Raw genomic sequence first — 21,263 nt, forward strand, 5'->3', positions numbered from 1 at the left:
GGCTATGATGCTCAAATGACTCAGATTGGAAAATATAATAACTAACAGTACAGTAAATTTGACTTCAGCTCTTTAAACTGATCATTTTAGAGGTTGACCTTCTTAACTCTTACAGTCCAAGACAGGGCTTGGTGATGTAGTAAAAATGTAGAGCCTCTTTAGGGCCCCCTGTGGTCCAGCAGACTAAGGTGCGGTCACTAGCAGCATCTGATCTTGGCCATCGGCAGCTGAGCCCAGAGAGAGCACAATTGGCCTAGTTCTCTCCAGGGTTGGTAGATGGCGAAAAATGAGCGGTGGAGGGGGCGTGTGGTGGTCTGCCTTCACTTCCTCTGTATATAATAAAAAATATATCATAAAAACAGATCTCTACAGGGTGATGACATAAAAGCTCTCTTAAGGAAAAAAAATTAGGCATTCTTTTTTGTCGTTTTTGTTGAATTTATTTTTTGTCGTTTTCAGGAAGATCCTGATGGTCACCGATTTGTTTATTTATTAGGGATTTGTTCAGTTTATGAGGACAGTCCAACATTATAGGAGCAGAGCTGTGAACCATTACGCTCTTTGAAACCACACCATGAATCAGACCTAGGCTTTCTGTTAGACCTGACCTTTCTCTCATGGGCTCCAAGTGACTCAACCCCTTAACGCAAAAAGGCGTATCACACACTAAGGTGTACTACTCAGTAACTACATGGACTTCTGGACAAACTGGTGGGGCTATTCTCTGGTAATAGACGTTTGTAATAACACTTTGGGTCCGTCAGTGGGCTTTTTAAGGGTTTAATGGCCTAATGCACAGCCACTATGCCCCAGGGGTCGCAAGTTCGAACCCCGAGTCATGCAGGTTTGCCATCACCAGCCGAAGTCTGAGAGAGCACAACTGGACGTGCTCTCTCTCTGGGTAGGTAGGTGGCGCTCTCTCCCCTCATCATTCGTAAGCGATGTTGGCCGGCACAGGTGCCTGTTAGCTGGTGTGGTAAAGCTGGGGGGGGGGGTGTAAAGCGCCGCATCGGTGGCTGTTTAAAAAAAGAGGTGGAGGCTGACTTCACCTCTTAGTGTTGGGAGCGTTGCTAGTGCTAAGATGCCATCCTGGATTTTCTGACGGTATCAACCCCACACCCCTCCAGCCTGATCTGCCATCTGTAGTTAGCTCTCTGCCTTGACCGTTGGACAGTTGGGGAGTGGGGAATTTGTCTGGGTAGAGAAGAGAACATCTGAAGATCTGGACAAAAGAGCTGGTCAAAAGTGCTGCATAGAGCAGTTCTGACCCTGACTTTCGTTCTCGTCGCCTGTTTTCTGGCTATGAGTTGAGTGTGGGGGAGGAAAGGGAGGGGAAGTATTTTGTGTTTTTAGTTTTGCCCTCAGTGTAATTCTGTATTTTACAAAACCCACAGCGAGTTCTGGACCAAATAATGCCAATAAATATTTTTCTAAAAGGGTTACAGGTGTCTGCAGGTCTTTGTCCATGTGTTTTAAGGGAATGGGTCTTGGCCATTGGAACAACCGCAGGCCAAGTTCGTACCATCAGCCAAATAAAAGCAGCCTGTTGGGGTGTTGAAGGAGGGCACGTTTTGACACTCGCTTGGCAAGGAAGGGTATGGTAAAAAAAAAAGCTGCTCCAGCACCAGCGGTGAAAAGTGTCTTCAGCCTGGAGCTGCTGTCAGTGTGGCTGATAAACCATCCCCTGCAAGAGACCTGCAGACCACACCAGCTTTACTATGGTCCTGATCGTCCTCCACCTCACACATGGAGCAGAGGAGCCTAAAATAAAGGTCTAACTGTCTAACTTCTGACTGACCAGTGGCTTCGTTTCCCTCCATTTTGGGAGAAGAATTTCCGGATCCCATCCATCACCTGGTTTATCTAATCAGGTCCTGCATTAAAGTTAATCAGTGGAGCTGCTGGAGGAGCTGAACAAATCCATACAGTGTCTGGAGTCCACAGAGAAGATCAGCCCCCAACCTGTGCTCTTCTGACCAACATCTCTATAATTTTGCTGACCAACAGCACATTCTGACCAATGACTTTATGTGTATTAGGGTTTATTCTAATGTTATATTGAATTTTACAGGTAGAAACTCTCACTGACCACTGACTTTATATAACATTAGAATAAACCCAAATAAACATAGAGTTAATTACAGGTAGATATACTCACTGACCACTGACTTTAGGTTTATTTGGGTTTATTCTAATGTTATATAGAGTTAATAACAGTTAGACACTCACTGACCACTGACTTTAGGTTTATTTGGGTTTATTCTAATGTTATATAGAGTTAATTACAGGTAGACACTCTCACTGACTGTTTATTTGGGTTTATTCTAATGTTATATAGAGTTAATTACAGGTAGACACTCTCACTAACCACTGTGTTTATGTTTATTTGGGTTTATTCTAATGTTATATAGAGTTAATTACAGGTAGACACTCTCACTGACTTAATGTTTATTTGGGTTTATTCTAATGTTATATAGAGTTAATTACAGGTAGATACTCTCACTAACCACTGTGTTTATGTTTATTTGGGTTTATTCTAATGTTATATAGAGTTAATTACAGGTAAACACTCTCACTAACCACTGTGTTTGTTTATTTGGGTTTATTCTAATGTTATATAGAGTTAATTACAGGTAGACACTCTCACTGACCACTGGCTTAATGTTTATTTGGGTTTATTCTAATGTTATATAGACTTAATTACAGGTAGACACTCTCACTGACCACTGGCTTAATGTTTATTTGGGTTTATTCTAATGTTATATAGAGTTAATTACAGGTAGACACTCTCACTGACCACTGTGTTTGTTTATTTGGGTTTATTCTAATGTTATATAGAGTTAATTACAGGTAGGCACTCTGACTGACTCTATGTATTCAGGTTTATTTTACTGTTATATAGTTTTATTAATATGATGAAACGTGGCTTTTCGCTGTTGTTTTGTTTACGTTGAGCTCCAGGAGATCCGCCCCACCCATCATTAGCACCAAACTCTTGAATATTCATCAACGCAAACGCTCGATTGGTCGGGCCGTTGAGTAATTTGAATATTCATGAGGCGATGGGCGTTCCCGCTTGCTGAATAATGTAGCAGGCGGCGCTGCCGCGTGAGTTTAGTTTGCTGCGTTGCAACTTAGTCCAGCAGAGAGGATCAGTTCAGCTCGAGCGCTTTCAGAGTCTTAAACCTAAAACCCAGAGGATTTTACCCTACAATGTTTTCTCTAAACGGGCTAAACGACATCCAGCAGGCCTACAAGACTGTCCTGGACTACCCAGCGTCTCTCCTGTACTTTGATGACGGGGGTAAGAAACTCAAGCTCCTGTAAACGCAGTTCTGCAGAGATCCTAAAACACGCGCGTGCTGTTAGAAAGCCCGTGCAGAAGCACCCAGCAGCTCAGGATTGCCTGAGTAATCAGCTCTGTTCACTTCAGCATTTTCTGTTTCAGTTCAGTTCATTCTGGTTCAGCTTTTTTCTCTTTTTAGAATTTTATTTTAGACCAAAACAAGAAGAATAGAGTCCAGTTAGGAAATGTCTGAAGTATCATTTATACAGCTGTTTAATACCACTGCAATATTTAATAAATGGGATTTTTTTTACAATCTAAATAAATTGAGTATTTATATAAACATGAAAATATATATTTTCAGTCTAAACTGATCATAAAAAAGTTTAAATTAAGTTTTGATTACATGACTGGTTAATTTCCCCATATGGAAAAAAATACATGTATTTATATTTTACATTTAAACTAGATTTCAAATACATTGCATTTCATTCCATAATCCATCTAATACAAATTTAATTTAATGTAATTTAAGGTATATGAATTAAACATATTAATTTATTTATATATATATATATATATATATATATATATATATATATATATATATAATGTGTGTGTGTGTGTATATATATATATATATATATATATATATATATATATAATGTGTGTGTGTGTGTGTGTATATATATATATATATATATATATATAATGTGTGTGTGTGTGTGTGTGTGTGTGTATATATATATATATATGTGTGTGTGTGTGTGTGTATATATATATATATATATATATATATATATATATATATATATATATATATATATATATTCCATATGGTTTGATTTCTAAGGTGTTGTTTTAGGTGTGTAATAACAGCTGGCCATGAACGACATATGAAAATGAGCTTTCCAGGCTAACTCTGGCTCACTATTTTGTATTTAAGGGTTGTGTAACTTACAAATAAAGTAAAGTAATTAATAGACAGAAGCTCACTGACAGAGGTCACCTTTATCAGCCCCAGGTCGGCTATAAGCCAGGGGACGTCGCCCTGATTAGCACTGTGAAGGCCTCCCCTCCTGTCTGAGCAGGAGAAGCAGCAGTGAGGCATAAACCCCCATCACTGCTCCATCCTTTCTACACAAACACTCAGATGATCCCAGGATTAGTGCCATATGTGTCCCACTGACATCTTATTTAGAGATATGTGTGTCATTAAAAAGACAAAAGACAAGTGTTTGCTAATTTCTAGCTAAAAACACAACCCTGTTACTTTCAGCCCTGATATTTATTTATTTAAATTTTTATTTAAAAAACTTTAAAACCTTTAAAAATATCTTTACAAATGCTATAAAAATAATACAATATTTATTTATTAATTGAAATAATTCATATTGATTAAATGGTTAAATTTAGGTCTTTCAGACATTAAAAATGCTAATAATAATAACAATCAAGATGATTTTAGCAGCCTGAACTGCTCCAGGTGTGAAATCGCTCATTACCTGGTTTTCACCGTTGGTTTTTAACAGCTTCTGAGGAAACTGATTCATTTCTGAGAGACATGCAGCCTTTATTCATGTTATTCAGTTGTAGCATTAAAGCACAGCATAGCATTAGCATAAAATACTGCATAATATACAAATATTTATTACAGAATTATATAATAAACATAACATTACAACACTTTATTTATACAAAACAACATTTTATTTCCACAATACATGATATGTAATACATTATTATTAATTAATGTGTTTGTTTTAGATTTACACCAGTAAAAGCTGCGTAAAAGTCTACAAATATGTTCATTTTTTTTTTATTTAAACTTTACAATAAAATTACTTAAGAAGGCACTTGCTGGAAAAAATATTTAAAAATAAATAAATAAATAAATATGACCAAATTAACTAACATGATAGCTGCTATTATATAGTAAAAGCTATGCAGTTCTTATACTCTGCTTGTTGTTAGTTGCAGGCTCTCTATAATTGGCTATATTTTATATTATTGTTATTGTCACAAAAGACAGTCAGCCATAACAGCCATAACATTAAAACCACTGTTTTTGATTATTATTGATTATTTACATTTATGGCATTTAGCTGATGCGCTTATCCAGAGCGACTTCCACGGTTACTCATATTACAGAGGTGGGCTAATGTAGTGTTAAGAGTCTTGCCCAAGGACTCTTATTGATGTACCACAGCATAGTCACCCAGCCCGGGAATTGAACCCCAGTCTCCCACATGGTGTGGTAGCTCAGCGGCAGGTAGTGGTGTTATCTGTTGCGCCACACCAACCACCACATTATCTGGCTCCCATGGCGTACAGTCAGTTCTCAAAGGTGATGGAGGTGTTGAAGCAGGAAAAATGGACAAACATAAGAGTCTGAGCCACTTTGACAAGAACCGAACTGCGATGTTCTAGATGACTGGGTCAGAACATCTCCCAAACATCAGGCAGGTCTTTTAGGGCGTTCCCGGTATGTAGTGGACAGGACCTACCAAATGTGCTGAAAAAATATTGTAATAAATAAATAAATAAATAAATAAAATAACGATAGCTGCTATTATATAATAAAGGCTATGCAGTTCTTACACTCCATGTTCTACCAGGCAGACTCCGCTCTTCCCTGAAAAGGATGGTTCCTGGTTTCTTTTAGGACGTCCTGAGACGCTGTGCTGCTGGGTCCTCCACCTGTATTGATGGTTGCGTTTCTGTGCTCGGCTGTTCTGCATGCACTGATGGAAAAGGCCTGAGTCAGTGTTCTCGAGATAAGCCTGATGAAGTGGGCTTTGGCAGGCGGCCTGCTGGACTGCGATAAGGCCTTGAGGTGGGTGAGGGTGCTGGGCTGGTTCTGCTGAAGGTGGTCAGAGGAAATGGGGCGGTTTCGGGACAGTTTTATTGAGCGTTAAGTATTTCATCAGTCCGTATTAAGTGTAATAGCCGCTGAACTGCTGCATCACACCTGGGCCTTCTAGCCAGGCCGGACGGGCGTGTGGCAGTGCAGACTCCACTGTTGCAGCGCGTGGACTTTGGGCTTTGCTCCGTAGACTTTGCTCTTGGTAGCTACTCAAACAGACGCAGTGATTATGTTTTCGTAGCCAAAGGTCGGCTCTGGAGGGTGAAAGGCGGCCCCCTGTAGGCTGCGTTACCAGGTTGGCATTGTTAAAGCCATTATTACGTACCTCGTGGAGCCCTGTTGCCGCGGTGACAATGGCAGTTATTGTTATTGTTACAAAAGACACCCATCAGCCAAAACATTAAAACCACTGATTTTGATTATTATTGATTATCTGGTTCCGATGGCGCACGGTCAGTTCTCAAATGCACAAACATAAAAATCTGAGCCACTTTGAAAAGACCCGAACTGCGATGTTCTAGACGACTGGGTCAGAACATCTCCCAAACATCATGCAGGTCTTTAGGGGTGCTCCTGGAATGCAGTGGTCAGTACCTACCAAAAGTGCCCCAAGGAAGGACAGCCGGTGAACCAGCGACATGGATGCTCAACTGACAGGACTTTGATGGTGACGTTTCTCCCATGCTTTGGATTTTAGCCGACTGAAACAGGCTGTCTAACTGTATTTTGCCACGTCCATCAGTCCCTCAGTCCCTCCGTTTTAACAAGATGCCCAGTCTCCACTGAGGAAAGCCTCACCACAACATGACGCTACCACCACCATGCTTTACTTTTGGTGGGCCGTAGTAAGGAGCAGGCCCAGCAGAAAGGAGCCGGTTAGAGTTTGAAGCTGGTGTAATACACAATGAGGGTGTAAACATTCAGAAGGTTGCCTTACAGACTCAGCAGGACTGAATGTTCAACCACTAGGGGGCACACAAGAGCAGCAGAAATGGACTGTTTGTAATTTAGACAAATCCGATGACTTGTGGGGTGGAAGCACTGTGTATTCTGTCCTGTCCATGATGTTCTGGTTGGAAACTAGACAATTTAGCATTTGGATGCTGTCAATTATCAGTGGCCATCATTTCTCACCTGCAGCCTGTAGTGAGGTGACAGGAAAATCATTCTCACCCTGAAATTGTGAATTATTGACTTTCTATATGGGTCAGATTTGTGTTTACAGACAGAAAGGGAGATGTACTACGATTTTAACTATGAGTGTATAGAAAGTGTGTGTGTGTGTGTGTGTGTGTGTTTGTATGTGTGTGAGAGGCTGATGGTCATTAGTGTTGTTTGTGTAAATGTGCCTACTGAAGCTGGGAGAGTTTACTGCTCCAGTAAACCAGTGATTAGGCGTAGTAAAGTAGTCCAGGAGGAATGCAGCAGAACACAATGTCCCTGCTCTCAAAGGCATGGCAAAATTGCGCGTGTGTGTGTGTGTGTGTGGTTACAATGCTGGCAACCCACACAAATACTTGTGCACGTGCCCATATGCGTGCATGCGTGCATCTTCATACTGAACGTGTGTGAGTGTGTATGCATTTATATAATGCATCATACATATACATATATACATTTATGTATATATATTAGTGGGTTTGAACGCGGCGCAGAGGTTATCCCGGGTAACTGAGTCTCGCACGCTGGTTGTCGCGTGCCCTCACACACTCCAGTGTGTGTTTACGGCGAGTTTTCGTGCCACGTTGCTCGTGCATTATTAGTTAAACGCGGTTAAAAACCGAGACATTTGTTTTCTGCGTTAAAATTCACACCTTTGCAGCATCAGTTTCGCTTCTAGTAGTAAGGGAAACGCACGAGAACAAACTGTACCAAAGCGTCTGATTCGTGAACGAATCGACTCTTTTGAATGGGTCCGTTTCAATCCATCTCTCGAACCGATTCACGCTAACGTCACTGGTTCAGATGTAAACAAAGTCGTTTCTGACTTGAGTATTCTTTATAAGCATTTTATTTACTCTCCAAAACCACCAGTGAACCTGAACCTCATCTCAAATGTTCATATAATATTGAGAATAAATTGGTGGTAAATCGGAAAAGGTACTTTTTTGGGGGAAAAAAACACCCTGCATGTACCCATGCGCTATGCGTTAGTGTAAAAAAGTGTATCTATAGCAGAAGCATTGCAAGTATTGTAATGGAGCATTTCACAGCAAACCACACTGAATCACCTTGTTTTTAGGAGATGTGAAGGGCTGGATTTATACCACAGCCTCGTTCATTTACACTGCAGCCCCCCTCGCTTTGAATGGCTGCACTGCTTCACTCATCAGCCGCTAGGAATGAGGTCTGTTCATTCAACGACTCGTTAAATCAGACATTCAGAACGAATCGGTTCCTCAAACTGACTCGGTACTCCCCCCGCCACCACACTGCGGTGCGTAGTGAAATTGCAGCACGTGGGCGGGGCGGGGCGGGGCGTGACGTCGGCGCGTCCAACGTTTCACGTGCGTTTGGGCCTAAACTCTCCTGGTGTGCGTGACGGGCACGTGCGAGAACACGGGCGGGGAGGCGGTGGAAAAACACAGACGACGTGCAGCACATTTAAACCTCTGAAAACACGGAGCTGGACAGCAATTAAAGCCAAATAAAGATAAAATAAATAATAACAAAAATGTTCCATGAGTAAATAATATTATACATTTCCTAAATTAACCATCTGAAGTATAATTATCGCTGGTATTCACTGTACTTTATATTATTGGTTCTATTATTTTGTCAATGATACTTAGATATTACTTGTTTTCAAAAAATAATTAATTATCAAAAAAAATAATGCGTGTGTGGAAATCGCTCCGTTCCCTTTTTCGCACGTTAGGGAGCCGCGATACTCAACCAATGCGAGAACGAGTATACGTTTGTCCCGCCTTCTCTGTGCAATCATTGGCTCGAAAGAACGCTGGCTGTTTAATATTCATGAGTTAGGTCACCGATGGCCTATAGGCGCGTTTGTCTCATGAATATGTGATGATTCTGAGCTTACAGCGGAGGAGAGGGACGCGACGGCGCTGTTTTCGTTAAGCCTGGGATAATAAAGCGGGTTTATCGGTATCTATAGAAAGATAGACTGCGTTATTAGTCCGCGGGTTAACTTTTATTCACCTTAAGATCAACACCGTGTGTGGCTATGCCTGGACAGACGGCAGTGAACGTTACTATGGCGGTTGCTCCCAGCAGTGCTGCTCAGAAATCCTTCCCCTTTGTTTTGAAGAAAATAATGGATATTCCTCCACCCAATATCCTCGACGACGGGGACGACGGTAAGAGCTTTTGGCACCTTTGCGTGGTTTCGGGAGGATATAGTGTCAGCTTCAGCTTTCAGTGAAGGTACTTCCTCCTCTTGTCACAGGAAGAACACAAAGTCCTGTCCACTGTGTTCAGGCTTTCTCTAAAGCAGTGGTTCCCAGCCCTTGTCCTGGAGAACCCCCTGCCCAGCACACCAAACATAGCTTCACAGAGGTGCATGTCCTTAAATTCAGCTCTCTAAACAACACACCATCTTCTTATCCAGTGCTGATTCAGCAGTGTGTGTGTGTAACTACCTCCACCATGTTTGGAAGCTGCAAATAAATAAAGTAAATAAACAAATAACAAATTTGCAGCTTCCAAACATGGTGGAGGTAGTTTCACACACTGCTGAATCAGCACTGGATAAGAAGATGGTGTGTTGTGCGGGGCAGGGGCTTCTCAATGTCCAGGGTTGGACACCAGTGCTCTAAAGGGCTCAGAAAACTGTTTGTAACGTGTAAATGTGTAATATTGACGCTATATATTCCTGATACCAGATGGTTCTGATTGCACAATGTTGTTTAGTCACTGCGATTGTCGCCCCTGACCAAAGTTTCATCTCGGTGTCCTCATTTCCCCCCCCCGCTTTGCACTCTGCTCACTCTTCATTCAAATACATGACTCTTTGTTTTATATATTTATATATTTCCAAATGTTAATTAGATGGTTATTAAAATAGCGTTAATAGTGAACAAATGAACACAGGGCAAAATGTGTTAGTTTTGAAGCAGATCAACAACTCACAGTGGGAGCCAGCCAGGCTAAAGTGCATCTTCCAAACATGGTGGTGGTAGTTTCACACATGGTATTAAGTCACCTGTGCCTGCTGTACTGGACATTTTAGCTACAGTAATGACTCGCCCCTCAGGCTTTTACAATTAACCTAGTCAGCAGGGTGTATAAGTTGTATGTTGTACACCCTTTGTATGGTTAGGAGGCATGGTTTGATTCTTTTTGTCTGTGTTTAAAAGTCAGGATGTTGGATGTTCATCACTCCACCTCATCCCCAAATCCAACACCATCAATCCTTTCAGAGAACACAGTTCTTCCACCAGCTCAATGCTGGGGGGCTTTATACCCCTTTAGCCCATGCCTGTCATTATGCAGCATGGTGCCAATCGACAGTAAAGAGTTACTCCATGAAAAGCAGGATAACACCTATGATTTCATAAGTAACAACGATTGAGCAGGTGTCCAAATACTTTTGTCCTTTTAGTGAATTTCCCAGCCAGACTGCTAATAGTAGCTTGTTAATGTCATTGAGGTTGCATTTAAAGTCCGTGCATGAATTTTTCCAGTATGGTACTGTAGTAGCTACAGTTATCAGTGGTGCTGTAATTTAACTCTGGCTCTTGCGAGAAGTGCTGTAGAAGTGCTGAATATCTAACCTTATGAAAGACTAGTTAAAATGCTCCAGGCGTGTGTGCACTGTGCAGCGGCACACACTTCCAGGATCCTCATGACCACAAAGCATCCAGGCTCAAACATTCACACCTGAGACATGTAGGGTGTATGTTCACTAGGGTTGAGTGCTGGCAGCAATGGCATGATGGCATACAGTGACTCAACATCCCAGATCTGCAACAGATGTTTTTGATCAGTGTTTAAATAACAGTTCATTAATTACTTAATTATTACATTTGAAAGGGCCTGTAGTAATCAAAAATTAATCAAAAGCGATATTCGATTATTTGCTTCTGTTAATTCCCGTTCAGTCTGTGACATGGAAGCGACATGTAGGAGAACTCAAACGCTGAGCCAACTGAGCAACTCGAGCAGCTTGTACCAAAGCAAAATGCAGTGTCCATCTTTCATTAAAATAATAGTTTATTAATAATTAAAAATCTATGTAATTAATCAGTTCAGCAGAACGTAACCGATGTTAATTTAATCGTGATATTGATTTGAGGTCATATCACCCGGCACTGGTTTTATGTAGACAAGACGAGACCACCATATTCACCATTTGTGTTGGACACCGATGTAATTTGGCTCCCACATTTAACCCATCAATACAGTGAACATACACACACACACACCAGTGAGCGGTGGGCAACCACTGCTGTGGTGCCTGGGGAGCCATGTGCCCTGGGCTATTGGTAACCCCATTTTGATATTTTGCATTTTCACACCCTCAATATTGTGTACTTGCATTAACTTACTCTGTCTTTCTTGGTTCACAGAGATCGAAAAGGAGAAGTTGAGCTCCAGTGGAGATGGGCAGTCTAATGGAGATGGAGGGGGCGGCGGCGGCGGGGGTGGTGGTGGTGGAGGCGGCGGCAGTGGTGGGTCCGGGGGTGCGGGCAGCGTTTCAGCCTCCCTGACTCCCGCCATCTGGGACAAGACCATTCCATACGATGGGGAGAACTTCCATCTAGAGTACATGGACCTGGATGAGTTCCTGCTGGAGAACGGCATCCCTGTGGCTTTAGAGGAGGAACTGCAAAAGAGTCTGGAGCAGGAACGTAGTGGCAGCGAAGCTCGGGCATCTTCTACGGCGGCCCCAGACGCCCCACCGGCTCCGGCGGCTCCAGCTGCCCCAGAGGTGACCTCAAAAGTGGCTGAGGTAAAGGAGAAAGCTAAAGAAACAAAGAAGCAGAAGGAGGAAGATGAGGAGTGTGACAGTGATGCGGCTGAACTGCAGGTCGTGAAGAAAGCTACAGGTGAGTTAGATGAGATATTTTGGTTGTAGATGAATGTCAAATTATTTATTTTAAAGTTTAGGTTATACACACTATTTATCATTAGTGCTTATTATGTAGAATATAGCAAACAGTATAAGTGACTCCATACTTCTGAACAGTCAGTGAACCACAGTAAAGCCAAACTTGGTCATTTTTGGAGTAAGAAAATTGCAAAAACACTTATTTCAATGTATTTTTCCTCCAGAGCCCAAAAGTGACTCAGACCGAAAGACCCCTTCCCCTATTAACCCGGAGGACATTGAGGTGAACGTGAACTTCCAGCCAGACCCGACGGACCTGGTCCTGTCCAGCGTTCCAGGAGGAGAGCTTTTCAACCCACGCAAACACCGCTTCAGTGAGGAGGAGCTCAAACCACAGCCCATGATTAAAAAGGCCAAGAAGGTCTTTGTTCCAGATGACGCCAAGGTGAGACTCTGTCTGTCAGGGTGGTCGACTTGGATTAGTGGTCGAGTTGGATGCTGGAGGAACCAAATGAAATCTAGCTAAAAAAGGGTAGCAGCAGTGTACAGTCAGGGGCTCTAAGTGGTCCAGTGGAATAAGGCACTGCTATATGACCCTTGAATCCCTGGGGATTCGAATAACGGGTCATGCTACCTGCCCTCAGCAGCCGGAGCCAGAGAGATCACAGTGGCCCTGCTCTCTCTGGGTGGGTGGATTGCCCTCTCCCTCTCCCCACATCATTTCAGTGTGATGCTGGTGAGCACGGGCGTCTGCTTGCCGATGCACCAGAGCTGGGTACCTGGTGCTTTCCTGTAAACGCGGTTGCCCGTAGATGCTGCATTGACAGCAGTTCGAAAAGAGCTGGAAGCTGGTTGCTTCTCCTGCCACATTTATTACTACTTTTAAAAGAGCATCAGCTGCAGATGATTAGAACCTGGTTCGAGAGGATTATTCTGGAGGAGTCTGTCTTATTTAAACCTCAGACGTTTGGTCTGGTCTGCCCTTGATTGATGGTTGAAGTGAGTGGTGAAGATCACCATCATGGCCTGATCCAAAGAGCTCTCTGAGGCCATCAGAAAGAAGGTTGTAGATGCAGATGAGTCTGTTAAGGGTGTTAAAAAGATCTCAGGACAATTTGAAATCTGCCGTCCCACTGTCCACTAAACCATTTACAAGTGAAGAACATTTCAAACAACTGGCAAACCTTTTTCATATGTTGAGCAGATCAGGGACTTGAGCAGAAGGTCATTAGAATGTGAGCTCTGGAGTAATGTTTGTTGGCAACACAGTAGCATCTATATTTAGACAGGCAAGGACGCCTCGTGTGTTACGCTTTGTTTAAATCTGACTCTTGTCTGATCTTTACATTTATGACTAGGTATATATTACACCTTTTTTATGTCTTTAAGCACCTTTAGCGCCAGGAATATGCTGTGTGATTTTGGAAATCTTGTTCTCTGGTGATAACTCTCACTGCCTGTCTAAATCATGTATGGACAAAGCCTGCAGTTAATATGCTAACACTATACAAACTGACATGCTGCAATGCGGGTGCTCATAGGAAGAGTTCTGGCTACATATAAGCCCTCACTTCAGAGGGATATGGTGCCCTGTATGTCAGAAATTAGTTGTTCCATGGTAAGCTACGATTCGAGTGTGTGTTTGTGTAGGGGTATCAAACATTTTCATTGTTTTTTTTAACTCCATGTCTGCCAGCAAATGACATTTCTGTTGACCATATGTGTGCAACTGTCTGTAACCAATACAGTCTTCACTGTGCAGCTTGGAAATCGGCTTGTGAGATTGCTCAGACTGTGAGAAAAGTGACCCAAATTTTTGCTCACTCTGAGCTCATTTGGGCAGTTCATCGGGCATCGCTTCCCCTCTCACACTGTACGTCAAACATCACCTAAACAAACTGCAATAACGACCAATCCTGAGTCCAGTTAGCCTTGGCCAAATCAGCTTAAAAACCTTTGAAAAAAAACACAGTTTCAAATCCCGAGTCATGCTGCCTGCTATCAGCAGCCGGAGCCAGAGAAGGCACAACCGGCCTTGCGCTCTCTCTCCCTGAAATTCAGTCAGCTATGACCAAATCGGGCTTAAAAACAGACTCTAAAATCACACAGTGTATGCCTGGCTTAATTTAGACAAAGCTGTTTAGCTATTTTTACATGCCCAACAATTATATTTTAGTATGATGAGGAAAAATGCCACAGACCATGTTCTGAGTGAGGTAGAGTGATAAATCAAGGTGTAGGTTTACCTCAATTAAAGTAAAATGCACACATAAATCTAAAAACAAACCAACTCACTAACGTATTTCACATTTATATTAATGATATAAGATCCATAAAATATAACTACAATTAATATTAATCCAAAAAAAGCCTTATCATGGTTTGCACAGACTGGTAAAGACGATACATCAGTTTAAAGATTAATTTCTGAGAAGACAAGCCACTGTTGAAAGCCTCGCTAAGCTGGGATCGCTTGTTTCTCGTACAGTAGACCCTTATTCCCACATCAGGACTCAATGTCTCAGATAGACTCAGTGAATGTAAGTCTTTGTTCCATTCACACCCGCAAGCTGTGACCGCTCGCAAATCAAAGTGCTGGATTAGCAACAGCGAGAAGCCTGAAGAGCCAAGAGGGCCTTCAGAGAAGGAGTTTGTGAGCAAGGAGAGCCTTCAGGGAGCCTTCAGGAGTTTGTGTTCAGCTTGCAGAGAAGGAGTTTGTGCTTGGTTTTCAGAGATGGTTTTATGGTCGGTCATGGTTGGTCAGGGAAGACCGTGCTCGGAGGTTAGTGTACTGCGAAGAATCCTACAGCTCTGTCAACTGTGATGGACCTATATATAGAAATGTATACACTGTAGAGATCAGGGACGGACTGGCTACCCAGAGGACCAGTTCATGGCCACCAGTCAGTCATGCAAATGCTGGCTCAAGGTCTACTAGCTGATCATAGTGACGTATGCATAAATATGACCTTAATTGAAGGGTCATCAGAAGGAAACCTCTTGTATTCCCACCACAAATGACCAAAGGTTTTAAATAGAAATCCCTGATGCATTTTGGAGAAAAAAGGTGCAGGATTTCATGACAAGAACACCTCTCCAACTGTTCAGCGTAGGGGGTGGATGGATTATGCTTTAGGTTTGTGTTGCAGCCAGTGGCACAGGGGACATTTCACTGGTAGTGGGAGGAATGGCTATTTACCAGTAAATACTGGATGCAGCCGTCACACAGCCTTTAGATACACAGTCATCTATATTAATATATAATAAATATTATAATAACTCCAATATTAAATATTCTTTCGTCTGTCTGTCTGTCTCTCAGGATGAGAAGTACTGGTCGAGGAGGAAGAAGAACAATGTGGCAGCGAAGCGCTCTCGCGATGCTCGGCGGCTGAAGGAGAACCAGATCGCGGTGCGAGCAGGATTCCTGGAGCGGGAGAACGCGGCTCTGCGGCAGGAGGTGGCCGAGCTCCGGAAGGACTGCAACCGCTGCAAGAAGGTCATGTCCCTGTACGAGGCCAAGTACGGCCCGCTGTAGGAGACGAGCTTCAGCCAGACAAACGACTCAGCCAAGATTAGGAAAAAGAACACCACCAACCAAACTCCCAGCTATTTACACAGTTCCAGATACGATAGACAGGGATTGTGGGTTAATTCAGAGACGCAAGGTGGGGGGGCCCCATGCGGTGACGTGAAGAGCGACTTGCCCGAACGCACTCGCGTGCTTTAGGAGATTTCTTAAAAAAAAGATGATCATTTTAAAAAGCAGCGTTAAATCACGCGATAAGCAAACGCATTTGACCACGGCTCACGCAGAAGAACCGTAGACCACCGAGCTTCCGAGAGCGGCGTGGATCCGGAGAAAGCAGACGCGAAAGGGAAAGTGCGATGAACTCACTACAAAACATCATGACGAACAGACGGACTGACAAGTCCCAACACCGGACCAAAGCCTGAACTGAATCCTTCCCCTCATGATCTTTGAGCCCCCCACCCCGTCCCTGTCCCTGTCCCAACAGCTGCCCGCCTCTCCTTCTCTCCTCTCCAGTGAAGCCCGCTCTCTGACGCGGCCAGAAACGGCACGCGAGAGGCCGATTTATTGATTTATTCACAACGAGCGAGAGAGGGACGACCCCTGCGTGAGCTGGAGGAGGGAGTGATGTCCTAATCATCAGATGATGTCCTAATAGAGGACAGAGCTAAAATGAAGTGTGTGGTGGAGGTGTTGTGTGTGTGTTTCTGTGTGAGTGAGGGTGGGGGTGGTCATAATTACCAGGACAGCTGAATTCTTCTTTTTTAGCCCTTTTCTTTGCCATACTGGAATGTGTGCCGTCTGCAGAGATTATGTGAGTGTGTATTTGATTTATCCTTTCCTCCTTTTATCCGGAGTTTCTCTCAGTTTGATGGGTGTGTGTGTGTACTGTACATTCTGCAGTAATGTCTGGGCAGTAGTTGGCTCCAGCGCAGACACCAGTCTCAGTGACTGACTCGGACGCTGGGATTGTAGCAGTCAGGGAGGGACTCTTATTTTTCTATAGAGGTTTTTAGGCCCGCGGGCTCGAGGCGGATACGCCAGTGCATGCAGTTACTGCACATCAGGGACGGCCGTGTTTACCGTGTCTTTGACTGTTTAAAAGGAGCGATGATGAATTTGTGTAAACTTGCCATGGGTTCTTCCCAGGGCTGCATAATATTGGCAAAATATCGGAATCCGATCAGTTTGAGCAGATAGCCCCCCTATCAGACGTTCTGATTCATTTTACTGCATTTGCGAGCCCACAAATATAATGTTATATTCCTCTATGATTCTGATCTAGGTGAATTTAGTCCATATATGTACATTTTAAGAATGTGTTTAAGTATAGACACCCCTGTTGAAAATCGGTGAACAAATCTTTCACAGGAAACAGACCTTTCCATACAATTTGCTAAATCGATAAATATAAAACTAAAAAAATAAAATAAACATATATATATATATATACTTTTATTTATTTATTTTATTTTATTATTTTGTCATCTGACCAGGTCGCCTAAACATTTGCATAACAACATTGCCACCAGCCAGTCTGTACAGATATTAGAAGTGCTGAATTCCCATATTTTTTTAACCCATAAAATCATTTCTATTTGTTGTATATTTACTTTTTATATTTATTAATATTTATGAATGCAAATGCCCACAGACTTTGGTCATTCGCTAGGACGTTCACTGCTCAAATAAACAAACAGTGATGGGTTAGAAGGCTCATCTGCAGATCTAAACCTTCTGCAGCCTCAGTATCATGAAGCCCAACATCACAATAATGGATATATTATGCAGCCCTAGTTGGTCCCATAGTTTGTGGCCCTCAGCTAAGCTGACCGGACGTTGGTGCACCGCTGCAGTTGGCACTAAAAGAATGAAGTCGGCGAAATGTACATAAATGCCTGTTTCTGTCTTTTGTCCCGTTATTTCTGTTCCTCAGAATCCGTTTCTTCCTCCACAGTGGCTCCAGAGGACAGGCCACCGTTTCTGTAGTGATGATTTCTTACTGTGTGTTAAACGATCAGTGACTCTGTCCTACTATACTGCATCTTGGTAGTGATGTGTGCACCAATATTTCTAATAATACTGATCTATTCTATATAGAAAAGAGGGTATATATCTATAATCTTTGTTTAAAGTACAAACTGAGTTATCGTGCAGGGATTTCTAAGCATAAACTGTGGCTTTCCAGGCGGTTGACTGGAATTTTTCCACAAAGCTTTTTTTTTCCACTCCATTTAGGTTTCTTCTTAAACTTCTCAAACCAGGGCAATACAGCGTCGTACGTTCATGTTTACCTCCTTGGCTTAAAAAGTACTCTAATTGGGGGTTTGGAGTGAGGGATACTGGAGCTCTCCTTCAGGGGGCGCTGTGTAAATACAGCTAAAAGAGAGAAAGAGAGAGAGAAATGGACTGAGCGAGTGAGCAATAACATTGTCTTTAATACCATTGTTTTTGTCTTTAAGTGACGTTTCAGGTTAAGGACTTTTGTAAGACGTCTTCAGATACGAGACTTCAGACAGCGGTCAAAGCTGTTTTTCCGCCGTTCCAGCTCCACTCTTTTGCTTCCGAATTCTGTCCAGATGAAATGAATAGTGGGTGATTTTAGAGAGTTACAGAACGCAACGATGGGCTTCCAGTTTTTACGAGGAACACAGGCTCCCTGGTTTGGTTTCTTTTAGAGAGGCACATTTTTTTTTGAAAACAAAAATAACACAAAGTGTACTTAAGTAGTCTCGTAGCGGAAGAAATCGATTAAACCGGAAGCCCTTTTAAAAACGTCGCCCTATGGGAATTGCTGGCTGCTTTTACTTTGCCAAACTGCAATCATGATTGTGTTCAAAATGAAGAAAAAAAAAACAAAAACAAAAAAAAAAACGCACAAATGAATAGTGCTCCAGTGCTTGTTGTTGCTCTGAGGTCTACCAGTGGCATGCTGATGTTGACTGTCGTAGGCTAGTCCCTTCATTAGGGCGCATTACCTCTAAACTCACAGCTGCAGATTTTTCCCTCCTAGTTTTTAAGTCTGTCTGCCTCCTTTTACACTGTCCATGAAAAGTTTGGGAACACCAAAATAAATGTTTTTTAAATTATTATTATTTATGTTTAGGTTTTTATTATTCAGTTCTTAATTCTAATGCGGAAACTATTGAACAGCGAACCGTTCAATTTAGCACATCTTGTGGGGTCCCACAGGGTTCTGTTTTGGGGCCTATAAAACTGTTATGTCAGTAATGTAATTATGAGAGCAGAAGAAGTGTGGGCTTACATACAGGGTCTAAGGGGTTAAAGACTATAAGCTCCTCCTCCTTTCTGATGATGTGTCCTAAAGGTGGGAGGAGCTTTTGAACCACTGCTCTGGGTGAATATTCGGGATGTAACTGCCAGGAAGCCGAATATCAAGTGTGTATATTTTGAATTCTCAGTAGTGGTATTGCTTAAAGACCAGGAAGGGGGATTCCCAGTGCTTCCATATGATGCGTTTGTGTGAAGCATGCTGGGTATTGTAGTCCATTTCACCGTGAAGCCGTGAAATGGCTACACTACACTACAGAATCTGCTACACTACAGAATAAATACTATTTTAATGCACCTTTTTAACATTTCATCGTTGTGTTTTCACAACAACTACGATGGTGAAGGATCAACTGGGAAAATCAGCACTCGAAAAAAACAAAACAAAAATCCCAGAACAAAGACATTCATAGGAAAACGTTCATGGGACATCTGGACATGTTTTTGAGATTGTAGAAAAGATGTACAGTGTCTCCCCATGGGCTCATTTAAGTCAATCCAGGCTGGCCCAAAACTGGATGTCCCCGGACAGCTCATGGTCGGGGATCACTGGCAGAGTTTAGCAAAGACAATCTGATGTTTAAAGGATTCTTTAGGCTGAACCAGTTGTTTCATACCAATGTTGAAGCTTCAACAGACGGCAGGGTGTCCCCAAACTGTTTACAGGCAGTGTTAAAACCGTAGGATCCTTTGTGTGTTTTACTGCTGAAGCAAAAGCTGGGTTTTTGTTTGCTTGCTTGTTGATTAATTTAATAGCGCGTTGTGGTGAGTCTCAAACGCAATCATCAACCAGAACTCTCTCCACTGTCTCTCCGTGTCTGAAGATTTTCAATCTCAGAGCTGTTGCCTTTTGTTTTACACACAGATCAGCCATAACCTTTAAACCCACCTGCCTAAAGTTGTGCAGGTCAGGGCACCGACTGCACTAGACCTTTTGAAGGCGTCCTGTGGTATCCGGCACCAACGCGTTATTAGCAGCGCATCCTTTAATCCTGCAAGATGTGAGGAGGAACCTGCATGAGCTTCAGTGAGCCTTGAGACCTTGAGATTTTTGGAGATGCTCTGATAAACAGCCTAATGTGCTGCCGCTACGGCCCGGGGGTCTTGAGTTCAAACTCTGAGCCATGCCGCTTTGCCATCAGCAGCTGGAGTCTGAGAGAGCACAGTTGGCCGTGCTCTTTCTGGGTGGGTGGATGGATGATGCTCTCTCCCCTCAACACTCTTAAGCGATGTTGCCAGCACAGGCGTCTGTTAGCTGGTGCGATGGAGCTGGGTACCCTCAGAGTCTGTCGGCTGCCTGGCGATGCTGCATTTGGCGGCAGATTAAAGAAAGGCGGAGGCTGGCTTTGCGATTAGTCCTTACCATCCTAGTGTTGGGAGCATTGCTAGTGCTAGGGGCTAGTGCACTGTTCAGTTGCTGCCTAGATCCCACCCAAACCATCGACAGAAGCTATTGAAAAGACAATGAAAAGTAATGATGATCGCCTCCCCTGTAGGTGGTTTTAATGTTATGGCTGATTGGTGCATACCTGAAGGAGGTTTTTCTTTTTTCCCGTTTCTGGTTTTTGTAGTCCACTGTGGAATATTCCAGCGTTAATCCGGGGTGTTCCCTTTCCCTTTCCGTTTTCAGTTGTTGAGTTGTGATGATAATCATAATGCAGGCGATGAAGCTGTGTGTAATAAAGAAAACTTCCATATAACTTAACCATGGATATGTAGCACTCAGAGGTTTTCTTTCTACATCGTTTTTAGCCAAAAAAAAAAAAGAAATCTAATAATAATAATTCTCTGTTCTAAATACAGTAAAGTCCTGTTTTTTGTAAGTGACTCTTTTTATCTGTGTTTTGGTGCATTTTTAATGTTTCTTTTGTATTCTGTAAGGTTTTTGGTTTTATATAGCTGTTATTTAGGCTGTTTCTTTGAGGGATATGCTGTAATGCAATACGTCCTACATCTGTGTCTGTAGAATAAAGTGGAATTTAAACTACATGACCTTGAGACTGAGGTTGTTCCTGATCTGCTCTGTGATTGGCTGAAAGGCACAACTGGAGGAATGGATGATTGGCAGCTTTCGCTGCATTGAGGACGAAAAAAAAAACCCTTCGGTTGATAGAACGCTCATGCAGACTGTTACACTATATGGACAAAAGTATTGGGACACCTGTTCATTTATCGTTTTTTCTAAAATCAAGGACATTAAAAAGAGTCTCCTACTTTTGTTGGAGTAACTGCTACTACTGTCCAGGGAAAAAGCCATCCCATCATTCCAGAGAAC

At 42.6% G+C, this 21,263-nt stretch overlaps 1 protein-coding gene across 2 annotated transcripts; it reads left to right on the plus strand.

Moving 5' to 3' along the window:
- Positions 1 to 3,136: 3,136 nt before the first annotated feature.
- On the plus strand, positions 3,137 to 20,975 carry tefb (TEF transcription factor, PAR bZIP family member b). 2 transcript variants are annotated; one of them, XM_072675160.1, is made up of 4 exons: positions 3,137 to 3,304; positions 11,684 to 12,163; positions 12,390 to 12,610; positions 15,488 to 20,975. In XM_072675160.1, the coding sequence occupies exons 1-4, from the start codon at positions 3,214 to 3,216 to the stop codon at positions 15,701 to 15,703; spliced, it is 1,008 nt and encodes a 335-aa protein (XP_072531261.1). In that variant the 5' UTR covers positions 3,137 to 3,213; the 3' UTR covers positions 15,704 to 20,975. The 2 variants fall into 2 exon arrangements, with proteins under 2 accessions (XP_072531261.1, XP_072531260.1); XM_072675159.1 differs by lacking the exon at positions 3,137 to 3,304 and adding an exon at positions 9,196 to 9,472.
- Positions 20,976 to 21,263: the final 288 nt, after the last annotated feature.

Source organism: Salminus brasiliensis, chromosome 3, assembly GCF_030463535.1.
Source record: "Salminus brasiliensis chromosome 3, fSalBra1.hap2, whole genome shotgun sequence".
NCBI classification, from domain to species: Eukaryota; Metazoa; Chordata; class Actinopteri; order Characiformes; family Bryconidae; genus Salminus; species Salminus brasiliensis.

Bases quoted from the DNA above. Each gene is read 5' to 3' on its own strand.
- tefb (XM_072675159.1), top strand. From the start codon at position 9,340: ATGCCTGGACAGACGGCAGTGAACGTTACTATGGCGGTTGCTCCCAGC. The intron at 9,473-11,683 runs GTAAGAGCTTTT...CTTGGTTCACAG, and splicing joins CCTCGACGACGGGGACGACG to AGATCGAAAAGGAGAAGTTG. The intron at 12,164-12,389 runs GTGAGTTAGATG...TTTTTCCTCCAG, and splicing joins GGTCGTGAAGAAAGCTACAG to AGCCCAAAAGTGACTCAGAC.